The 22603-nt window shown below is 43.5% G+C and overlaps 2 protein-coding genes across 10 annotated transcripts in view; one reads left to right on the forward strand and one right to left on the reverse strand.

Moving 5' to 3' along the window:
• Positions 1 to 1418: 1418 nt before the first annotated feature.
• NEU2 (neuraminidase 2) lies at positions 1419 to 22217 on the reverse strand. 8 transcript variants are annotated; one of them, XM_035335144.1, is made up of 4 exons: positions 22078 to 22217; positions 19039 to 19103; positions 4247 to 4451; positions 1419 to 2570 (listed from the first exon to the last, which is right to left on the reverse strand). In XM_035335144.1, exons 3-4 carry the CDS (start codon positions 4445 to 4447, stop codon positions 1593 to 1595), a joined length of 1179 nt encoding a protein of 392 aa, XP_035191035.1. In that variant the 5' UTR covers positions 4448 to 4451; positions 19039 to 19103; positions 22078 to 22217; the 3' UTR covers positions 1419 to 1592. The 8 variants fall into 8 exon arrangements, with proteins under 8 accessions (XP_035191035.1, XP_035191029.1, XP_035191030.1 ...); XM_035335138.1 differs by lacking the exon at positions 22078 to 22217 and adding an exon at positions 19745 to 20330; XM_035335139.1 differs by lacking the exon at positions 22078 to 22217 and adding an exon at positions 19745 to 20322 and having other exon boundaries at positions 1419 to 2531.
• NGEF (neuronal guanine nucleotide exchange factor) overlaps positions 15219 to 22603 on the forward strand; it is a 50296-nt gene continuing 42911 nt past the window's right edge. For both annotated transcript variants that reach the window (XM_035335131.1, XM_035335132.1), the window contains exon 1: positions 15219 to 15449. The gene's annotated coding sequence lies outside the window, so the exon portion shown is untranslated. The remainder of the gene's footprint in view (positions 15450 to 22603) is intronic.

Consider the following 22603-nt stretch of genomic DNA (forward strand, 5'->3'; position numbering starts at 1 on the left):
GTGTAGGGGGCAGGGAGGTGAACACTGAGCAAACAGACTCAAAGACCTGAGCAGTGACAGTGCAAAGGATCCTACATGACCTGCTAGAGCTCCCCAAAGAGGGTACATGCTGAGAACACTCTGAAAAGCAGGTATTTTTCCTGAACAATAGAGCAAACAAACATATGGAGCCGTTCCACACGTGCACACACAGAGAATACAGCATGCAGAAAACAAGCACAGACTCGTTTGTAAATAATTTTTCCAGAGGCATGGGTAAAGCTTTTCTGACTCCTTGTGCCCTTATGTGTTATCCTTGGTGCCTGCTCGTTCCTGCTCACTCCTCTTCTCTACTCACAGTATAAACTTGACACAATAGCCTCAGAAGAGCCCGCCTCTCATCAAAAATGGGGGCTGTTTGTTTCCAAAACCTGCTGAAAAATGTTTACTCTGCGAAGACTTCCAGCTTGAGCACTCTCATGCAGCTCTGTGCTTGGTCAGGTCTTCCTCCTCCTCCTCTGGCATTTATGCCTTTGCAATTTTCTGGAAGTGAGGCAATGTTATTTGTTTGACACACTGCCCCATATGCCAGTAATACTCTGTAATAATGCAATGCATGCTTGCAAGGCATTGGGGTTGTCAGAGATAAGAGCAGTTGGATCAGAGCTAAGCACATGTGTTAGACAGACCAGCAAGTATTTCCCCTCCTGACCATAAATTGGAGCTCCCCCTGCAGACATGTCCTGATCCTGCAGTTGTAATACGGGCAAAATGCAACTTCTGCCACTTGCCCTGTCCCCAGACATGGGGCTAGGGTGTCCTGCACGGGTCCTGCGCTCCCTGCCCATGGAAAAGGAACAGCTGGAGCACACGAGGCTGTGGTTTTCTTACACGTGAGAAACTGCAGCTACTTAGTGGAGTATCAGCAAAAGGGCAAATAAAGCGAGAGCATGGGAAGTAAGGGGAAGGTGAACTTAGACAGAATTCCCTGACTAGCCTGGGAACTCAACACAGCAACCCCCAATCCAGTACAGAAGTGGGCTGGGAATATTTCAAGACAACGGCATCCCATGGCCTCTAAGACAGCTAGCCCTGAAAGGTAGAGTTGCTAGCAAGTACTACACTGACTGCAACAAGTACACCTAATCAGGGCCAAAACATCTTTCTGAAAATAACAGCGGATACAGGCAGTAAGGCAGTGTCCTTTCCAGTACTTCCCCCACAATTTACTAAATACAGCTCAGCGTAACACTGCTGCCCTCTAATCTCAGGCAGCCCCTGAGCCATCAGCATGCACATCCCTAGGCAAGACTGTTGGAGGCCTTAAGGTGAGACCCCATGCAAAAGTCATGCTTGCATTGAGCATGTGATGTTTAAGGTAGTAGCCAAAGGAAAGGTGAGGTGGGAGAACAGGCAAGGGAAAACAAAACCAAAATACGTTTAGTTTTAGTATGTTTAATAGACTTTGTAATCTACAGATGGTACAAGCCAATGGCAAATTGATGGTGCACAAAGAATACAAAAACCCTTTTGCTGAAAAATTAGAAGTGACGGTGAAAAGAAGCACTAGCAAAGGTGGTTTTCAGATGGATCCCGCTGAAAAGGCTCAAGACTCAGCATTCAGATGGGAAAGCTTGCTTCAAAGTGAACATTACAAATATTATCTCTTCACATTGTTGATGGGACCCATATTCAAAAAGGCAGGAGAACAAGGGTGAGCCATCTGGCCCAACCCCCATGTACTGCAGATCTGAATAAGCACACAAGCCCTTGAAGAGGATGCTTGGCTTTGTCCAGTGCGCTGGGTTTAAAGGGTGTTTGTTGAGGTAAATTCCTAAATCTCTTCGGTCTTTTGGGTCTGTAGGATGAGCGTAGAGCAACCAACTATCTTGGCACCTGGCATCAGGGGGAGGTGGGAAGGCAGTGACACTTCCATGACATCCAGAGGGAGGCTCTACAAGCATTTCAACCCGTTGGCCTCCCTCAAAGTCCACCCCGTGGTTGTAGCTGATGGCCTGGATTCTCACTCCCCTGCTGCTCCTTGCGTTGCAGTAGAGCACCCTCCTGCCACAGGTGTGCACCTCAGCTACCTGGCACTCAACTGCGCTCTCCTTCCCCACAAAGTTCCCCATCTCCCATGTCATCCCGTGGTCAGAGCTGATGAAGCAGAAGGCATGAGAGGTAGGGGGTTGCTTAGGGTCAAGGATACGATAGGCATAAGCAGGAATCACAAGGCTCCGGGCCTCATTGAGCAGTTGTAATCCATGGCCTGGCCCCACTGCGAAAGTGGCCCAGTTCTTATACTCGGAGCTAATAGCACTCTCGGTGATATCCTGGACAGCGCTCCAGGTGCGTCCTTGGTCCATGCTAGTGATGTAGCAGAGATGCACCACGTTGATCTTTGTCGTGAGCTGGTGATGCTCAGAGATCTTTCCTGGCACGGCTATGAAGAACAGGATCAGTTTCCCTGAGACCTCATCGTAAACAGGACAGGGATTCATAGATCGATGATCTTTCAGCTGCGCACTGACAATGGTCTCCATGCTATTCCACTGCCAGGGCCGTGTGAAGGGAGACAAGAATGAAACACACTGTTACAAGTAAATCCAGGTTGACGTGTAAGGATGCTCCGATAAAAGTTACAGAAGAGTCTGAGAACACCACAGAAGAAGCAAGTTTGCAGATAGAGCAAGAAACAGGCAGACAACATACCAGCACCACCAAATGTAAATTAAAATAAGTTTATTTGGACGATGCAGTGCTCATGCGCTTCAAACAGGTGGGTTATGTCCTGTTTAAATTACAGCTCACTGAGGAGCTGATAACTCTGCATCTCTGTGCAGCTGGTGTCTGACTACGCTTTTAAAAAAACTACAGTAACTGAATTTTAAGGAATTCTCACAATCATTTGTATATACATATGACACAGACACACAAAATGTGGTTAAAATGTGCTTGTAGACCCTACGCTCTGTCAGTGCTTCTTAGGAAGTCAGATAACTGAACCATTTTGAAGTATACTGGATGCTGACAAATCCATTTGCACTGAGACTTCTGCTCCTTCATTTTGATCCACGTCAGCCTGCAGTGAGACACCTTGCTGGAGCTGATCATGTAGCATTACACACCCTGGTGCGGAAGTTTGGACAGAGTTGTCCACAGAAAATAGGTTGCAGAACAAGCATGCCAGCACTCCAAGCCCCGCCTTTCTTTACATGAATAGCATATAATACAACCACATTTCAAACACCAACATTGCAATTAGAAAATTATTCCTACATAGAGTTACTGGTTTGGTAAAAGAAGCAGTGCTTTCCAATAAGATTATACTAATTAGCTTTTCTACCCTGACTTGCTGATTACCCTTTTTGATTATGTCTTATCTTTGTCTATTCAACCAGTATTAACTTTTTTTTTTTTAGGAATATTTAATAGTTCAATTTTAAGAAACTCTAGCATGTGAACACAAATTACTGAGCTTATGACCAACTGCGCCCTACTTAACTGAATTACAGGGGTTACACAAGGTGTTACCTGAATGGTACGACACTGCAGGTGCGCTTAGAGGCTGCTTCTGCTAGGCAGACTCCAGCCTTAAGAGTCTATAATCTAAGACAACCAGTCACTGGTGAAGGATTGGAATAGAAAAATGACTTTTTTTTCCCCAAAAAAAAGACATTAATGCATTTGCAAATGCAAGAAATGATTATAAATAGAGTATCCACCACCCCCAGTCACCCAGCAAGATAACTGTTAATAATAACTGGTAGATTAATAAGGTAGCCAATTCACTGGCACAGACAAACCAGACGACACTCTTTTGCGTGGGGAGACTAGCTGTTCTGAATTGTTTTTTAAACCAGGAATTCGTTTAAAAAAATGAATTAAAAAATAGTCACTGATTGCTAATTCACTCCTCCCCATCCCTGTGATACTCCTCATTTCTACCTCTTCTCAACATCTTTTCCTGTTGCAACAGGACTTCTGCCCATGCCCCTCTCCCTGCTTCTGCAGAGACGGGTCAGAGCCATCCCCAGAAAATCTACTGTACCTGCTCCACTTTAGTCCCTCAACAACTGCCCAATCATGGGGTTGAATCCCAGCAGTTATAAAGACACGTGCATTACTGAAAGGTGGGCTTGTCTCCTACAGCTGAGAGAAGTAAAAGTGGTTGAGCTACAGTGGAGAAAGCAGACCCATTCAACTTATTTGGGACAGGGCAGCAGTATGGCTAGGCCGTCTCCCCATTTCCTCCCCACTCTGGTACCTGAACATGGTGCGTGGTTGGGTCATACATGCCTCTGCGCATCACTATCAGCTTGGCATGTTCGTCCCTCAAATCCACTCGTTCCTCAGCAAATGCCAGGATGATGCTGAAACGCGGCAGGTAGAGCAGGGCTGGAATTCGGTATCGCCACGTACCATTCTGGAACAATGTTTCTTGCTTCAGGACAGGAAACGAAGCCATCGTGCTAGGGAAAGAAGACAAAATGCACTGCATTTTAACCCACATTTATCCCAGCAAAGTTTGACAGGGGCAGATTCCACTGCTTTCTGCCCTACCTGCTCAGTGGGACCTGACCTGCACTGAAATGCAACTTCTGCTGCTTTTCACTTCCTTTTCTTGTGCTCTTCTAGAGAATCTACGTGTTGTACAGTAGCTGACCATGTAGACCAGACCTACCCCGGAAACAGCCTGGTTTCCTTCCTGGAGTTAAGTACACTAAATACAGTTAATTAAAAAGCTGTCTGTAGTTTTTTTTTTTTTTCTTCTTAATGACATTCAGAAGCTGGGATTTTTTGGGGGTTGCTTTGTAATTCAGAAGACTGTTGATAATCAAACATTTTAGTATTTTGCCTCAGAAGAGCATTACTGTCTTTGTTGATGGTGTTTCCAAAACCCAACACAAAATTTCTGCTTTGCCAAATGTGAATTTTTAACCCCATGACAACTCAGTGAGGCAATCCATGGCCACAGCCATGGCCCTATTTGAGGATGGTAAGCACTGAGCATGAAGAAAAGAAAAAGAGAACATCCTCCCTCATAAGATGAAAGAACAGTCTGAAAGGTGTCTAAATGGTGAAACTGGAAGATGTCAACCAACTGGATGTAAGACATCTGAGTGTGCCAGGAGAGGCCCATGGCAAGAGAATTAGACTTACGTACTGGGTTTCTCATTGGAAGGGGAAAGACCACTGCTTGCCTGAAGCAGACATGAGGTCCTACAGGGCCACAAACAGGTTCCTAAGGGCCTCACAGAACGTGAAAATAAGGTAATCAGCAATATGGAGCTGATAACACGTCAGGTGGGACGCTTATCATCTGCACGGTGACTTAAAAGCAACATTAGGGAAGGAGGCAATCATGAGAGGACACTAGGGAAGCTGCCTCTATGGACCTGGTCTGTGCTATGTCTGCATATTGTCTCTCTTCCTCCCCTTGGATCCACTCATCTGTCTGTCCTGTTGCACCTCTCCTGATAACTGATTTACCCTGGCAAAAACCCACTGGCTCAGGGGAATTACATCTGAGCAGAGTCAAGTGGAAAGATGAGAGAGGGAAAAAAAAAAAAAAAGAAAGAAAGAAAGAAAAAGGACCTCCGACACGATGCACCAGAAACTGAAGGCCTGAATATCCTCAGCTCAGAGATGTTGGGGGGATGGGGAATAAAATAAAAACAAATTTCAAAAACATAAAAAAAAATCAGGCCTTAGGTCTCTGACGCATTGAGTGGGTAGGATGGCAAGGATAAGATGACAATACACTATGAGTAAGAAATTCAAATGCCTCCTACCTCAGCTGAGGCAAGACTTGCAATGCTGTCTTGAGTGTTGAGGATTCTCCACGATTTAGATAAATAGGAAAGTGCTATAGTAGCTATTGGCTGTGTATCAGATCCTCATGTTTTTGAAGGCTGTCTTGATAAATTCAGGACCAGATGGTGACAAACTGAAGGTTGCTTATGCAGCTGCAGAAAGCACATATCTACCTGGAGATCAATTTTTGCTCTTCCATCTTAGAAGAAAAAAGAATTAGATAGCCTAACACAGACTTGGTTAACAAATTTCTTTTACGGTGCTGATTACTGAGTTAGGACAATGCAGAAAAGCAGTTTGACCTCCTCAGACAGGACCATCACATTATGCTCTATCCAGATCCACAGCTAGGCAGCAAGCATTCAAGTATTCCTTGCTTTTGCCTTCCAGATGCTATGAATCCACACACAATTTTTAAACTCACAGCACTGATCAGAGGATACTAACTGCACCATTTTAGCTAAAGCCAGCTGCACAGACCCTAGCCAGCCCCAGTACCGTTGCTGCTCAGATGCAAAGCCACAGGGGAGAGAAGTCCATCTCCAAAGGGTAGCTGCTCCCTCCTCACAGCCACTTCCAGTACAGCAGCCTATGAAAAGGCAGCAGAACAGCTACTGTACAGAAATGTTACCACAGATTTGATCTCAGCTCTCCATGCAACGCCAGGAAGAAAATAGGAAGACAATCCTAGAACAAATAACTGTGTTGTTCACTCCAGAGCAGCATGGATCTGGCTATTTATACAGACTGCAGCCGCGGCTGTTCTCATGGTTCCTGAAACAGAAGCTCACCAGAGTACTTCCAGACTATTTAAAGGGAGATTATTTAAAGGGATATTAGTCAGTCTGTCTAGTGCAGCACAGGTTCTCTAACATTCCTGCCCATGGTGCCATCCTGATACTGAAATCCTTCTTGAGGGCAGGCAAGGGGGAGGGGGGGGGGGGGGGGGGGGTAAAAAAAAAAAGAGAGAGAGAGAGAGAGAGATCTGGGCCACCCCCATGAACCCCTGATGTAGAGCTGAAAGGCCAATGCCATAGAGGCTGTGCTGCAGCATGAGAGAGGGAGCAGAACAGCCCACTGCAGCCTAGTCCCTCCTGTATGATCCTGTCCTCCACAGGCATCTCTCCCCGTGCTCTTGGCTCCTCTGTGAGATGCTCAGTGTGCACATCGCAATGCTCTTCTGTTCCTCTTATTGCTCTATGGGGAGTGAGGGAAGGAGGGATGTTCAAGGGCTGGGAACAGCCACCATAGGACACAGCACCCACAACTACAGCTGAGGAAAATTCTAGGACCAAGCAGCATCTGTTCAGAGACTAGACAGGGACATGCGTGTGCATACACGCATAGACAAACACGTGTGTATACGCCCCACATACAATGTGCATATTATGCCTGTTTGCATATACACCGTGTATCCACCTGCAGAAAAACTCTTCCATCCTTTCTCAAACACACTTAAAAGTCAGTATTCAGCTTCTTCTATCTTCTTCCGTGGTGTATCCTCAAGCAGAGACTGAGTCACAGCAGCCTGAGTTTCACACAAAATAAAAAAAGCAGAATCTTTAAATAGCTTAAAGCTCTTAATATTTGGAGGGGAAAAAAAAAAAAAAAAAAAAAGTTATTCTCCAGCCAGTTGAAAATAACTGATTTCTCTCTTGACCTCTACCCATTTTCAGATGTAAAAACACTGGCTATATTATCCTAAATAAGAGAGAAGTAAAATTAGAAAATCATCAACAGAACAGCAAATCATGAACAGAACAGCCACATGAGGAGCGTTCAAAAGCTCACACTCCAGCACTGCAAGAATTCAAATCTGACATGCCAGCCTCTCCGGGATTAGATTGTCAAGGGATGCATGTGTCCGTGAAGCTACTCTATTCCTACTGAAATAACACTGGCTGGCCTGCAAGGAAAAAGAAGGTGGTAGCATTGCAGCCAGCATTGATCTAAGCACACTGTCAAGACAAAGTTTGTAGATCACAACAGTGTCTTTTGACAGACCAAGAGCTATATCTGGAAGGAAAACAACAAAACAAAACAAAAACCTTCTAGGAACACAGAGGCCTGAAACACAAGCAGGAGATTGGAGAGCTGTACACAATTTGCAAGTAATTGCTCAGACTTGTATCAATTTGATTACCTTGGGGAGAAAAGTTAGCTGTACTTTTGTGAGGTAAATGGACACAGAAGGAGAAATGGAGTTGACACAGTCATTTATTTCCTATCCTCTTTGCAGATGACAGAGAAACTAATGGGGAGAAGGCAAATTTATCATGCAGCCATTAAACCAGTATTGCCTCCTGTTTTTTTGGTATCTACTGGAGTTCTGAATTTACTTCCCAGGCTTACCCTTGAGAAGTGTGCTGTTCAGGGATTATTGACATTTACTTGCAATTCCTCTCCAGTGCACTGGGGAAGTTGCTGCCCTGAGATCCAGCACCCCACTTCCAAGCAGAACTGGGCAGACAGGGAGAAAGAAAAGCATGGTGGAAATACGTAAGAAGAGTCATGAGTTAAATTGAAGGAAACTATTGCTCAGAGTTTGCAAGTTATACAGCTGTAACGATTTCCAAAGCAGAGACTGTTTCCGGCACACCAGAATAGTCAAAAGAAATAACAGCTGACAACAAGATGAATCTCTGATGGATCTGAGACCTGGAGGAAGGAGCCGAAGCTGCAGTAAGGGATAGGTTTTGGCAGTCTCCAGGAGGGGGTATTTGTTCCTTCAAGGAATATTTCTCTCCTTCAAGGCAGCTTACATGGTTTGTTTTGTTTGATTTGGTTTGCTTTTGTTATTGTTTTGTTCTTTTTAAATACAGAAGAGGATAATTCCTTTCGTGCTTATTTGTTTTAACCCTCTCCAAGAAGAGTGACTAAAAAGGATAACATTTCCACTGACCTCAGCTACTACAAAAAATTGTCGTTAACAACTTCAGATCCAAGATGAAAAGGCAGTATGTCTTTAAAAACAAAGCAGCAGAAATACAGTAATAAACTGAACTCTATCTCCTAATCCCCATCAGGGTGCCCTGCTGCTCTGTGCAGGAGCCAGTTTGTTCTTGGAGGAATCTAGATAGATCCCAACCAACCAACCAAACCTAGTCAGGGAGGTTTGCGGAAGAGGGGCAAGGAACACAAACAAGAGAACCTGAGAAAGTCAAGTTCAAAAGCCAACTAAAATTCTGCTTTTCAATACAAGCACAAGAATCTGTCCTTCTCCGCTCAACATCAGACCTGGACTTACAGCATGTTCCAAGCTTATAGAAGTCAGTTAAGCACTATCCTGAAACATATATATATATATATATATATATATATATATATATACACACACACTGTTTCATTTAAAGAAAAGATGACACTTCCATTAAAATACTGCATAGAAAGGGGACAAGCCATGTTCCAGTTGTATAGGGCTAAGAAATACGAGACCCAGATTGCTTTTAAAATGCTTGCTACACAGCGTATTTCAATGTGCAAGCCTTTCCTCCTAGCTAAATGGAGTGACTGTACCTATTTCCACTGAATGCCAGCACCAGAGAGCTATTCCAGCCTTCTCAAGACCCTAGAGCACATCATACGCTAAATCTAGATCATGGGATTTTTTAACAAGCCAGGCAGCACCAATAAATAAACCAGCCTCAGTGCAAGGTCAGAAAGTAGAGCTATCAGTGACACCTGTCAAGCAATAAGCTTTAAACACATGACTGTTTAAAACATCCAAAATTCAAAACTGAAAATGCACAGAACTGGAATTACTTTAATCCAGCTGCCGGCTGGATTAAGCTTTTTAACTACACGAGAAGCAAAGTTTTTCTTGCGGTAAAGACTTCATACCACACTTACAAGGGGATTTTCAGCCTCCTCAGTCATTGCTTTCCTAAACAATCGGTCAAGTTCTGCTTTCAAAATGTTGTGGTTCAGCCTGGCAGAAGCTCCTGTGCTTTAAAACACAGGTTTTCTGAGCAGTACAGAGGAATTACATGAAACAGCATTATTTTTCATAGCATATAATTCGTGGAGGACTACACAGACTGTATTCCAACCTGAACCTAAAAAAACATTGTATTTAGCTTTTTAGCTCCCAGCAATACCCACTGATATGGAGAGGGAAAAAAAAAATAAAAAAATGAAATACCTCTTTCACTCTGTGCCTCCTGGAAGTCACGTCAAAAGTAAAGGAAAAAAGCACTCTTATTGGATACAATAAAAGGGAGGTTTACCACACTCCTACCAACTAGTCTCCAACCTGCAAAATTATTTATATTGGCAGCAATGTCAGCTGTCTCACATCCCCCAGGAAGAGCTAGCAGCTGGCGTGTATACACAAGCCGATATTTAAATGGCAAACCTGTTTTGCATATAAGGGGAGGTTCCATCTGAGCTGGACAAATGCAAGGGAAAGATTTTTAAGTGACTGTAGTAATTAAATGCCATATTTCTATCCGCATGGGTTGGCGGGACTATGGAATAGCTGTTGTTGGTAATGGTTATGCAGTTCACTTCTGCCTGTCCTTTCCTGCTCTTCTTGTCCCTTTGTGCTGAGGAGGGGAAAGTTCCTCCAGTCCCAGCACACTGACTCCCAGCACTTCCTCTCAGAGTGCTCCGGACCTCTATGAAAGTTTGCCAAAAGACCTCAGAAAATGGTTAAAACCAGTGAGCAAGGGTGCTGTGACAAGCTGACATATTCCTCTGCTGGCTCTACCCACCTGGCACCCATCAGCATGCTGTTTCTGGATGAAGAGATGGGCTAACGCAGAGGTGCCCAGGCAGCGGTACAGGAACATGCTGCTGCATACAGATGCAGCTCCCAGCAGCCAAACTTCACACCAGCAGCTGCAGTCAATGAATTAATAGGCACAGTCAAGCAGAAGAAAGGAGTGGAGAATATAAGCGTAGGGTTGCAGCACGTGGTGGGAGGCTGAGGGAGAAGAGGACAGCACCACCCCTTCTCCCAGGCGTGGCCTGCCGAGTTTAGGGGCAGCACCTGCAGCTGCAACTGCTGGGAGTAGCCAAGCAAATTGACTTCATGACTAGCTTGCGCTACTGATGTAATGTGGTGCTGCTGCTGTCAGAGACAGCCTTGCATCACCTTTCCCATTCCTGGCTGTTTCTCTTCCTTTATGTTTTCTCTACTGTGTTTCCATTGCTGCAATTAACACTTCTTGGCTCTGAGATTATTGGGAAAATAATAATAATAATCCTGCAAATAGATCTTGCTAGTGAAGAAAAAGGAGGAAGCAAAGTCTACCCACTTGACAGCAGTTGTGGTTTTGATCTGTGCAAGCCAAATAGAGAGTTGCTAAGGTGTTGATTTACAACCAAGCAATTTAATTAAATGCTTCTGTATTACCATCTTCCCTCTCTCTTAAGCAACCCTGCATCCCTTCTTGTGCCAGCACTGATGCTCATCTTACCTTGGCAAGCCATCAGAGGATGACAGTCTGACAGAAAACTAATCCAGAAAAAAAAAAGAAAAAAAAAAAAAAAAAAAAAAGTGAACAGCTTTCTGCTGGGTCACTGTCCTGGACTACGTCAGCAGGAGTCAGACAAGCAGCAGGATCTGCAGCAGGGGAGGGAGGAGGAGTAGGAAGCTGTTGACAGGAGGCATAGATTCACCTCTCTGGCAGCTAGCCATTAGATCAAATTAGCTGTATCGTAAAACCACACCCCATATTTATGAACCTTGCCTTAACTGGGCAAGTAAAGTACTGGCGTAACAGAGAGACACAAAAGAAGCCTGAGGGCATTTATATCTTGCTGTTATATCTGGAATCACACAATAGTCAATGTAAGGAAAAACCCCTCCAGACAATGGCATTGATATCCACGAGATATTAACTTCTAACAGTGAGTCCTGGAGAAAATCCAGAGTCAAGCTAAGCAGAAACAATTAAGAAAGGAACAAAGACACCAAAGAGGCTGCTAAGACACTGCCTGCCAGAGAGTGAGACATGAATGATTGCTTTGTGGATTTCTTCACCTTTTCTGTGCTCCCTGGCTAACAGCCGTGTTGCTCAGGTGGTGTTCTGAGTCACGCACATCTTCTGCAGCCAGACAGACCATGAATGCTTGTTTGTTTAACAGAACTTACTTTGCCTGGCCGCAGTTTAAAACTGGCTGTCCATCTCTCCTCAGGGTGGGAAGTCCCAAGCGTGGCTCATAGCGCATGCTGTGGTACCAGTGGTTCCCTTGCTCTACACTGGCAGCACGTGCATGGCAGGGTGGCTGTGCCCTTGCCACCTCCTGTCACCCAGCTCCCTGTCCCCACGTCTTTACCCTCCCTCCCAAAGCAAGAGCCCCATCTCCATCGGCAGCCACAGCCAGCTGGGGTGCCCTCTCCCCAGGGCAGGTAGCAGACGTGGCTGTTCAGAGGGTAACAGCCTGGAAAGGCTAAATACCACTCCCCAGGCGAAAAATGCAAACTTAGTCCTGTTGTGAGGTGAAGCCCAGTGCCTGAGCAGGGCAACCACACAGCCACCGGGTGGGCACCCCGCGGTGCTTCCCTGGCACAGCCACCACCGAGTGCTCACAGACAGCACCCAGGCCTCCAGCGCTGCTCTGACACCAGCCCACACTGCAGCCCTCTGTCTGCAAAAAGGCCACCTTCCTTCCTGATAGCAGTGCTTTCACCAAACAGCATGTTGTGTGCTGTAACTATTTTATAAAACCATTCCTTGCTGACTACAAAAAATGGATTTCTCTCCGTAGATGTGCTGGGTTTGATCCCCCTACTTCCTGCTGGGCTAAATCAAAACCAGTGGCACAATGAAGTTTAAAATGAGTATAGGTCTAGGGAGAATCAAACTCGTCACTTCTATTATTCCCCACTTACTTCATTGCCATTACATCTGATTGTTGTAATGAAAATGTTTTAAAAAAGGTTAAAAAATGCAAATGGGGTGTGTGGGTGCATTAATAAGAGGATATAAAAATAATGCAGAAGATAATGTAATGAGAGAATACTGAACAATGGAGCATTTGCATTTGGACGACCAAGCTCAATTTCAGGTGCCACCTCACAGGAAAGATATAGCAATAGCCGCAAAGGAAGGCTAAGAATTCATAAGCTAGTACTGCTGAGCATATGTGAAAACAAATAAGTGAGAAAACAAGAGATGCTACATTTAATGAGAGTGACACCTAGTCCATCAAAAACTGCCAGTGTATATTTCCCTTGCAAAATATTTAAACCTGAATCCATTGGTTTGTTAAACTACTAGAAAGGGAAGCTTGGCACAGGTAATTCAGTATTTATGGCTAAACTACAGAGCGTAGCAGCTGTCATCAGTCAGCTAAAGTTAAAATCAAGATGTCTTATATGGAGTTAGGCCATATGAGAGAGCAGTTACACAGCTTTGCAAATTTTTAGTTAAAATCCTATGGGCTGCCCTCCAGACACTAGGGAATATGGTATCATTTGTGCAGAATGTAAGTCCTATGAACCTGGGGGCTGACTGGAAGTCTGTGCTGTCAGGAAAAACAAATCAAAATAAAACACGAAAAGGCCAAATTAATAATAATGAATGTAACTCACACAAGTGCTAATAGCAGAGATCTTTGGAAAAGAGGATTCTTTGGACAAGGGAACATCTGCCTGTTTTGTTCTGTGCTTTTTTGTAATTCCACCTAATTACAGAAATGAGCCGTCACGCACATTCGAAGCCACCACCTCGCTATCCTTATCAGTTGTGAGAGCAACAGGTATGAGGAGCGGGTACTCTTTGGGTTTGTATCATTTTACTCTCCCATGACTCCTGTTACCTTTGATTTCTATCGAGAGTAAGCAAAGGATTGTGCTCTCAGTGTTTACTTTCCCAGTAAATAATAGCCTAGCTCTTAAAAATGATTTCCGCTCCTCATGGAGAGACTTGGGTGAAAAAAAATCTACTCCCTCTACCCAAAGGGCAACACCATCACTCTAAAAAGGGGCCTGTATGCCTTCTGGACTCCACAGTGAGTTCTGCGTTTGTCACAGGGCAGCCTCTGTCCCCTGTGGAAGACACTGCCCCATGAACAGCCTACCTGTGACACACATTATACCATTTTTTTCACCCCACCCATTCTATTTGGAATGGAAAAAATAAATGTATTATTTTTGTAATAAAATGGATGAAGATCCATGAAAAGCAAAAAGAGAGGTGCTAAGATTCACATATCGAAAGGAGGCTATAGAAACAATTTATTTAGTCCTAACAAAGTTGATAAGGAGTTGCTCCAGGAGAACTGGAGCAATTTAATGATTGAAAAATGCAATAAAACTGGAATCCCTTGCCTCATGTACCCTGCCAGCTCTGGGGACACTCAGATAAACAAGTCTGAAGCACAAGGCTAGCAAGTTTCACCCTGAAGCAACTCTTCTGATAGGAGAACCCAAATTCCAGTACATCCCTCATGCCCGTGGCCTACAAGCTCACAGAGCAGGAGTGCGCAGGTCTGACAGTGACCTTGATTAATCATTACAGGATGAATTGCTGACAGCTCTCTATGCCCATGTCAGGCCCTCAGCTGGTATAAAGGGACAGTGACACTGGTGACCATGAGGCTATGATGACCGACCGCAGATGGACCAGAGCTTTACTGAATACACATTTGGATTTCTACAGAGTAGATTGGGCGTGGGAAAAATACAACCAATTTTAAAAGGAACAGGGTAATTCTATGACCAATTAAAACATTTGGAGATGAGGCAGTTGGCAAGTTCAGTGAACTTCAAAAAGAAAAATACCACAGGAAAGACTAGCATCAACTTCAGCAGGCACTGTTGTGCTGTGTGTCAGTCATTCAATCTGCAGGCTTAGAAATACCAAGGATGAAGGAAAATGTTTTACCCAAGTATAGCACTGCATAGGTGTCTGCAGGTTTATTTGTCTTCCTTTGAAGGGGCATCGGGCCCTAACCTGTTTGCAGAAGGACATTCGGACAGTAGAAAGCAAGCCCACCTGAAAGAGCAGCGAATGTAAGCACAACATGAAGACAAAATCAAAGTATTTCATGGGAGAAAATCATAATGCTTTTGGATGAACAGATACAATAAGCCTTTAAATGAAACCAGGCTGGCTCTGCTATATCTGCCCCAATGCCCAGGTATGTGAACACGCATGAAAATAAAAAATGGCAACCTAAAAATAGTCGTAAACATTGAGGTCTTTTCATCTCATATGCCCGTAAATAATGCAAAGCAAGAGCAGTAGCTCAGCCAGTGGGCCTGAAAAGTGTAAGCAAATACCATTTACTGTTTCCACTTATTTGAGTTTGCAGATTTGGACCAAAGTTTTACCCAGCTGTTAAAGATTTATATGGGAGGTTTAACAAAGCCCTGTCATTAAACCTTTGGCACAAGTGGTGCAAAGGACATTCAGAGCGTGTTTGTACTAACTTACCTAGATAAAGGGAAAGCTGTTCCTTTAAATTGTGTTTGCCGTGACTCTGGAAACTGAGCAAACAAAGTCTGAGGGAAACTTTACTTTCAAGCAGAACTGACAGAAGGTACAAGGACTGAAGGACGGAGATCTTCAGTGGGACACACCTGATAAGGATTCAGAACTGAATTGCAAATTTCTAACAATTTGTGGGAGTTTAGTCCAGATTTGTTGGACAGACCTAATCCTGATGGCAAATGAGACACCGGTTCAGCCCCAGACAGTCAGGTGAGTAAAATCCTATTCTGGGGGGATGCTGGAAGAGGAACAGTCTGAGGATGAAACCTCAGACCACAAAGGCACAAATCCAGTGCCTAAGAACCAGCTTTGCTCTACCAGCAAAGGCACCCTGAAGGGGTCCTGTGCAACCCAGACAGGGCACAGCCAGGACACTTGAAATACTGGCTGGCGGCAAGGAGAGACACCACTGGCACAGCTTGACAGGCATAAAAACCACCACAGGGAGGAAGCCTAGTCAGAGAGGAGACTGAGGCTGCACAAAACAGGCATTAATGAGACAAACTAAGCAGAAAACATCCCCCAAACCGATCAACCAAACTGTGTGTCTTTTTCCAGGGGCAGGACAAGTTGTGATTTTTCCTGGCAAATTTTTATGTGTGATCTTGCTTAAAAAAATAAATAAAATAAAGACAGGAAATATGAAAAACAGCCTGTTTTCCTCCTAATGTCAGGCTGATCTTTTCCCTTAGCTGATCTTTCCTTTCACTCTCAGGAGACCAATTACTGTGTATCCACTAGAGCCGTGAACTCTACCCCAGCATTTATATATATTCTTAAATGCACAAAGTAAACAAGGTCTCAAATCTCCTAAGAACAAGCTAGCTCTTGAGATATTAACCTATTGACAGATTCAACCGTTACAGCAGGTCTGCCGGTTCCAGACTTAGGTGAAAGTAGGAAATTGCACCAAAACAAATGAAAAAAAAAAAAAAAATCTTAAAAGGTTTCACTGAACTTGCAAAAAGGACTAATTGGCTGTCATTCACTTTATGAGATGGACAGAACTTTTGTTCAGATCTGACTGTACCCAAACTCCAACATGGACTGATAAATCCAATCCACTTTAAGACCAACTGTAAATATAAGAGTATGCATGAAACAACATGGTAATTGACAGAAAAGAAGAGCCTAGAGACAAAGAACACATTGTCCCACGCTGCTGTAATTTGGAGAGGATATTTGCAAGACAATGTAAAATGCTTTAACTATATAATTACCATTATCTGTGGCCAATGCCTGGGGTTTTTACTAAAACTCTACTTTTGGAAGTAGCTTGTCATATGATTTCTATAGGCAATTATATCACCATCTTTACCACAACAGTGCCTGGAGGCAACATTTTTTGTTTCCAAGCAGCACCCCATGGAAGCACCCCCATTAGATCTAAAATAAGAAAAATGGACTAGATTCAGTGAAACCTAAAACAATCTAGAAACCTTGGCACCTCTCTGCCTTCTCTTTCCCAGCCAAAATCATCTTTGAAACAGATGTCTATGAAAAACCAGGTCTAGCTTAATCTGCAAAAATTGGACTTTGCTATTCCAGAAGGGGGCACTTCCTGAAACAATGACCCCTTCTTAGAATGAACTGAAGCCAGCTCAACTAAAATTTAGGGAGAGTCACAGTAACACTGAGGAAGTAGGAATCTAGACAAAATGTCTGCTTTTCACTTGGGGTTAAACATATAGGAAATAGCAAACGAATAAAACAAAACAAAACAAAGAAACAAAAAAGAGAGAATACCCAAACAGGTTATACCTTTATTATTATTGTTATTATTACTATTACAATATTGTCCAGAGTTCTTCTGAACCCATAAGGCTCCCTTTATTTCATTCTCTTGTACTAAATTCCTGCTCAAGTAGCTCCCAAGAAAAAAGATCACGGGAAAAATATAGGAGTACTTATATACTAGTATACCACTCCTACTCTAGAGAAGGGGACCTAAGACCAAGGAAAATCCCCGACTTGTTCATGATAGCTCGGGGAACTGCAGCAGAGCTGAGAATTGAAGTCTGCTCTCACAGGAGCCTATTCAGTGCCACAGTCATGAAACTTCCTATCCTCATCCCAGCCTTGCTCTTTCTGTGCTTAAAAACTGGGGAGAAAGAAGAAGGAAACAACTGCTGTTAGTGGGAAAGGTTTGAAAGGAAAAGCTTTGTGGATCTTTTACAGCACTTCCACTAACTAAATTGAGCTACATAATCATGGTTGAGGAAACTGTCACTTGTTTGACAAAAAATGAAGAGTTACTGCAGCCAAACAGCACTGCATGGGTGCCTGTTTTTCTAGAGTGCAATACTGTCTAGTGCTGTAGCAGGCAAAATGGAGGGAAGCATGGGGGTTTCTGAATGTGACTGACAAAGCCCCAAGCTGGTACCCCAGTTCTGGAACAGAAGAGACTGCTCTGTAGTGGGAGCAGCAGTCCTGCAAACCTCCTTTCCTGCCAGAGTCTATCCTTTGAGGCTAAAAAGAACAATTCTGGAGGAGAAGTTTGTATTACTGATGCTGTTTGCTGCACAATTTCCAGAGTTGCCTATCAAATATTTTTCCTGAGTGCTAAAAATTTGTGGAATCAGTGTAGGAGGCTGTAAGAATAGTAGCAGTTTACATCAGGTTTGAATTTAACTTGATGAAGTTGACAAGGATAGCCTAGGAAAGGAGCACTCCAAACTTGCCTGGCATTGCAAACCAGTAGAAACCAGGCTAACAAGATTCTGATGTCTTTACTGACTTCTGGCTTCCCTGCAGCTACAAATTTGCAAGCAGACTCACCAAACAGGCACTCCTTGGGCCCTCCACCCAGTAACCACTGGGGGAGGAAAAACTGAGAGCTCTACTATTCCTTGATGAACAAAATCAGTCCTCTTCTCTCCTTGCTCTGTGGATGTTTTTGTATAAAAACTCCTTTGAGTTCTGACCCCTGCCGTTCAAATAACCACCCATGCTCATTTCTTCCTTAACAAATGTCTCATACACAACTAGCAAATCTAGAAATAGAAGTGGATGTCACTATTTTTTCCCCCAAGAGCAGCACAGGTGTTCTCCGCCCCAGGGACACTGAGCTTGACTACTTGCTAACCAGTCTGTCTTGAAAAACTTCAGCCAAGACATCTGCAAACCTCTCTTTGTGTATCCTGGCATTATTAAACCCCTCTGCTTTCAGCAACGCATTATGCCCAGGGCATTATTTCCCATACCACATACTTGACTAAACCATTTCATCATAGATTAAACTTCCTAAACCCGTCTTTTAATTTTTAGAGGCTGTGACATTTCTGGACAAAGTTTAAGCTATATGTTTTGTAATCTTTCTATGACTAGAAGGTTTCACATGGTCCAAACAGAAGAGAACAAACAAAAAGAAACACAGAACCACAATTCCCATGTGCAACTCTGTAAAACAGGAGAGAGCACTCGTCAGGCTGCTGAGGGTCTTCTCATGTACTTACACAGTACACTGCTATCTTGTGTTTTGAGGCTACATCCTGTGATTTGCACCTAGTCCTTTGTGGGTAATCATACACTCCCTCTCTCGTAGGAAAAGCAGTGTTTTGGTTTTAATTATTCACCTACCTTCCAAGGATAAACCTGGAAAACCATGGCTACTTAGTGAAAATTTCACTTGTATCTTCTAAGCAGAAATAGGGAATGGCATGGCATCAGAGGCAACAAGAGCAGGATTATTATTATAATCAGCAGGAAATAGGAAAGGGGGCTTCCTTTAGAGACAGGAGTTCTTGTTAGTATATGGAAATATGTCAATGATGTCAGAAGAGCAAAATGAGTTTTATACCTGTTACTTCTCAAGATGCTCTCAAAATCTTCAAGCAGGGATGAACTTTCACCATTGTATGTGCACTAATTTAAGGAAAAGAATAAAAATAAGGTCAGCTTTTGGTTTAATTAGTTTTAAGCGCTTATAATGAAAACCAGAAGGGCTTGTAGATTTCCACTTCTGTATGCTTTAAAAATTAGGTTAACTCTCCCTATACAGATGAGAGTGTTTGTATGTGTTTATGGATGTAAATATATATGTATGTCCATATACATATATGTAGAATAGCTTCAGACAAGGAACAGTTTAACATCTTAACATCTTATAGCTCATAGCTATATCTACTACATGAGACCTAGGGGATGAAGCATGGAATGCAATGGGATAGGGCATGGACCAAACAAATATATCCACGAGCAGAGACAGAGTTATTAATGACATACAAGAAAGCACATTATTTTAATCATTATTTTTGTCTCATAAGGAATCAGTAAACAGCAGAAAAGATAAATCATGCTGGCAGCAGAAAAATATGTAGCTATTTAGTGTTACTCATTAAGTGTATATTGATATATACCAGTTAATTAAGACAGAGTAGCTGCTATAAACACTCAATTTTTCATGCAGAGGGAACTGTGTGAAGACATATCTGTTTCTGTCATATGTACGTAGCCATTTATAGGATGTACTCATTTTGTATCTATGTTTACACACGTATACTTACTTCTACCCATAGAAGGTCCCACAATGCCAGACTTAATTCTGGGAACATTTTTATATCTAGCAAGGCCATTTGAGTCATTTTTAGCTGTTTTAAATATACTGGTTTCTCTCTCCAAGCCCCGTTTGGTTGGTCTTATGGTGTCTAGTGCACATGGCTCTGGAAGCTATATTAAACATATCCAATGTATTTATTTTTAGCCTCTGAAGTGTTTCTAAAACAGGTTCTCTGTAACATATGTGCAAGACATAAAGGTTTTATTGTCACAAGCGTGTAATGAACTGCATAATTCTCTCTTGGTTTGCTTGCTATAAATAAGGTACCGTCACTAAGTCATGGCAACAAAACCATTCTGTTCCACTTTTCACCTGAAAGACTACCTCAAAATCTGGGTGGTTGTAGATTGATTCTGTTATGACCGGTGGTAGAATTCAATCTTATTTACAAAATAAGTATTTGTTTTCTGGAAACATATAGGGTCAAATAATTCAACATTCCTTCAGCTAACATTCCCAAACTTATTGTCTACTTTTCTCTGGCTTCTGCTATCCTCTTTGGTCTGTCTCACCTTCTGGTCAGTCCGTTCCCATGCTCCTCCTGGTTTCTCCACCCCCGTGTTTTAATCAAATAATACTTTGGCCTTGCACCTAAATAGTTCAAATTCTTTTGTGAAATGTCATGTACCTTTGCTTTGGACCGGGACATGTGCTTAACTATCTCTGGCAGCCATCTGAAAGAAAGAGTTGGGATTGTTAACAGTTCTAAGGAGGGTTATCCCAACCAGTAACTCTGAAAACATAAATATATGCATAGCCATGCAGCTCAGGGCCCTGATGGCTTTAGCTGTGGCTGGTTAGGGTATTACCATGCCCAGCTGCCTATGTGTCCTTCTGGTGGAAGTTAGTTCCCTTGGAGCAGGGGTGGCTCAGCCGGCCACGTGAGAGTGCCTCACTCGCACCGGTTTAAAGTCTGTGCATTAGCTTCAACCACTGATGAGGCTAAATGAATTCATAGCTACATCTGCTGAGAGCTAAATCTGCCAGAGCCTAGGGCTGAGTCTGTGGGTGTTACTATTCCCCTGACTCAGACAGAAATATCTCCCAATGCAAATGCAGGCCTGAGCCTGTGTGGAGCCCCAGTGCCTTCGGTGGGGCCCACCCGCATGTGGCACTCCTTAAGGGATCGGCACCCACGTGAGCGAGAACGGCAGCGGATGAGTAAGGCCTGCTGCTGGATTTTGGACTGTGCCCCATCCCCGTTTTAGCCTCATTATGATGCAAAGCGAAACAGTCTAGAGATGACATTCCACTCTTCTTAAAGCAGAGGAAAGGAGGAAAAAAATCAATGTCTAATACAAGAGCAAGGATTTAATGGGGGACTGATGGCAGTGGGAGGCAGAGGGTTGTTTTTAGTTTGCAGAAGTCTTTCAAAATAATTAAAACATTTCAGAAAGACACCAATATGATGTAGCAAAATAAGCATCTGCATGTATAGTCAGACTGTATTTAAAGAACAAATATTAAGGAAGCCATGTTCACACTGAGGGGTGGAAGACTGTCCTAAAAGAGCTCCACCTGGTTCATCAAACAGACATGAAAGTTGCATCTGTACATTCAATGTGCAAAACCTTCCAGATGAGGTCATTAATAGGGCTTATACTTCAGACAGTGTGAACATGTGAAAAAGAAGAGAAGATGATACGGCCTTCTCATCTTCTACAGCATAAAACCCCTACAGCCAAGACAATAAATTCTGCATTGAGACCAAAACTTTTCATTGAACTATACGTAATTTAGGGCATCCAGTCTTCATGTCAGGATTTAAGGTCATGGCAAAATTAACACACCACTAGGTAATTCATTGTAGGGGTTCATTGCCTTCTGGGTTAAAAGCACCTGCCTTCCTTCTGGTCTGACACAATCCTGGCGTTTTTTGTGTGGTCACTCAGACACATGAATACTCTTATCTTGTATTCCTACGCTGGCAGTAGGAATACGTTAGACAATCAGATAAAGGCAATTCATCCTCTGTGACTGTACTTCCCTATATATATAACCATACAGTCAAGTTGTACTCATACTTGCTAGTTCCCATTTCAAAACATCCCTGCATTGCGTAGCTGGAGACTTCAGTCTCTAATACTAATGAAGCAATCTTCATTACCTTTCCAGACTCAGCAGCAGCATTGTAGAGCACTGGCAAACGAAGCATTTTTCATTTCAAAATCATTAGGCATAAACTAAGCATATACTATGCACAGTACTTACACCTTTTCAGTCAGACAACAGACTTCACCTTATTTATAAAATAAATGATTACCTAGGGTGGCAAATTACCAGGGGCAACAAAAGGGCTGTGATGCAGCCGCTGTGCTGATCAGAAAACCGCTGCTGAAGAGGGGTCGGGGTGCGTGGAGCAGGTGGCTCTGCTCAGCAGCAGTGACACTGCTGGCTGCCCTCCTGCTTCAGCAGCAGCCCAGGCAGCCAGCCTGGCTTTGCGGGGCTGCCAGCCCCAGCAGCTCCCCTGCTGCCAGTGGCACCCTGGCTGGCGCCAGCATCCAACCACACAGCCTGCCTCGGCCATGGCTTGTGCGGCTGCGCCCACCTGGCACGCTGCGGGCTGTGCGAACAGGGAGAGATAATCAGCCACTGCTCTCTCTCTGGGTGCACTTGGACCAAATCTCTGGGCTCAGACTAAACCCAATCGAAATACACGCAGGCCTCCAGAGCCGCAATCTCAGCTTCCAGGGTGCAGCTCCTGCTACTAAAAACATTGTTATCGTTCATTAGATATAACTGATTAAAAGGAGTTGCTCTTTCGACACACCCAATACCCTTTGAATTCCTGTCAGCCCATTCTCTT

Source organism: Oxyura jamaicensis, chromosome 9 (genome assembly GCF_011077185.1).
Source record: "Oxyura jamaicensis isolate SHBP4307 breed ruddy duck chromosome 9, BPBGC_Ojam_1.0, whole genome shotgun sequence".
Lineage (NCBI taxonomy): Eukaryota > Metazoa > Chordata > Aves > Anseriformes > Anatidae > Oxyura > Oxyura jamaicensis.

Excerpts from the sequence above, each read along its gene's own strand:
- NEU2 (XM_035335138.1), bottom strand. The coding sequence starts at position 19,822 with ATGACTCAAATGGCCTTGCTAGATATAAAAATGTTCCCAGAATTAAGT. Across the intron at positions 19,104-19,744 it reads GGGACCTTCTATGGGTAGAA|TGCACATACAATGGTGAAAG; the intron begins GTAAGTATACGT and ends TCCTTAAATTAG. Across the intron at positions 2,571-4,246 it reads CAACCACGCACCATGTTCAG|TGTGTTTCATTCTTGTCTCC; the intron begins GTACCAGAGTGG and ends TACTTGTAACAG.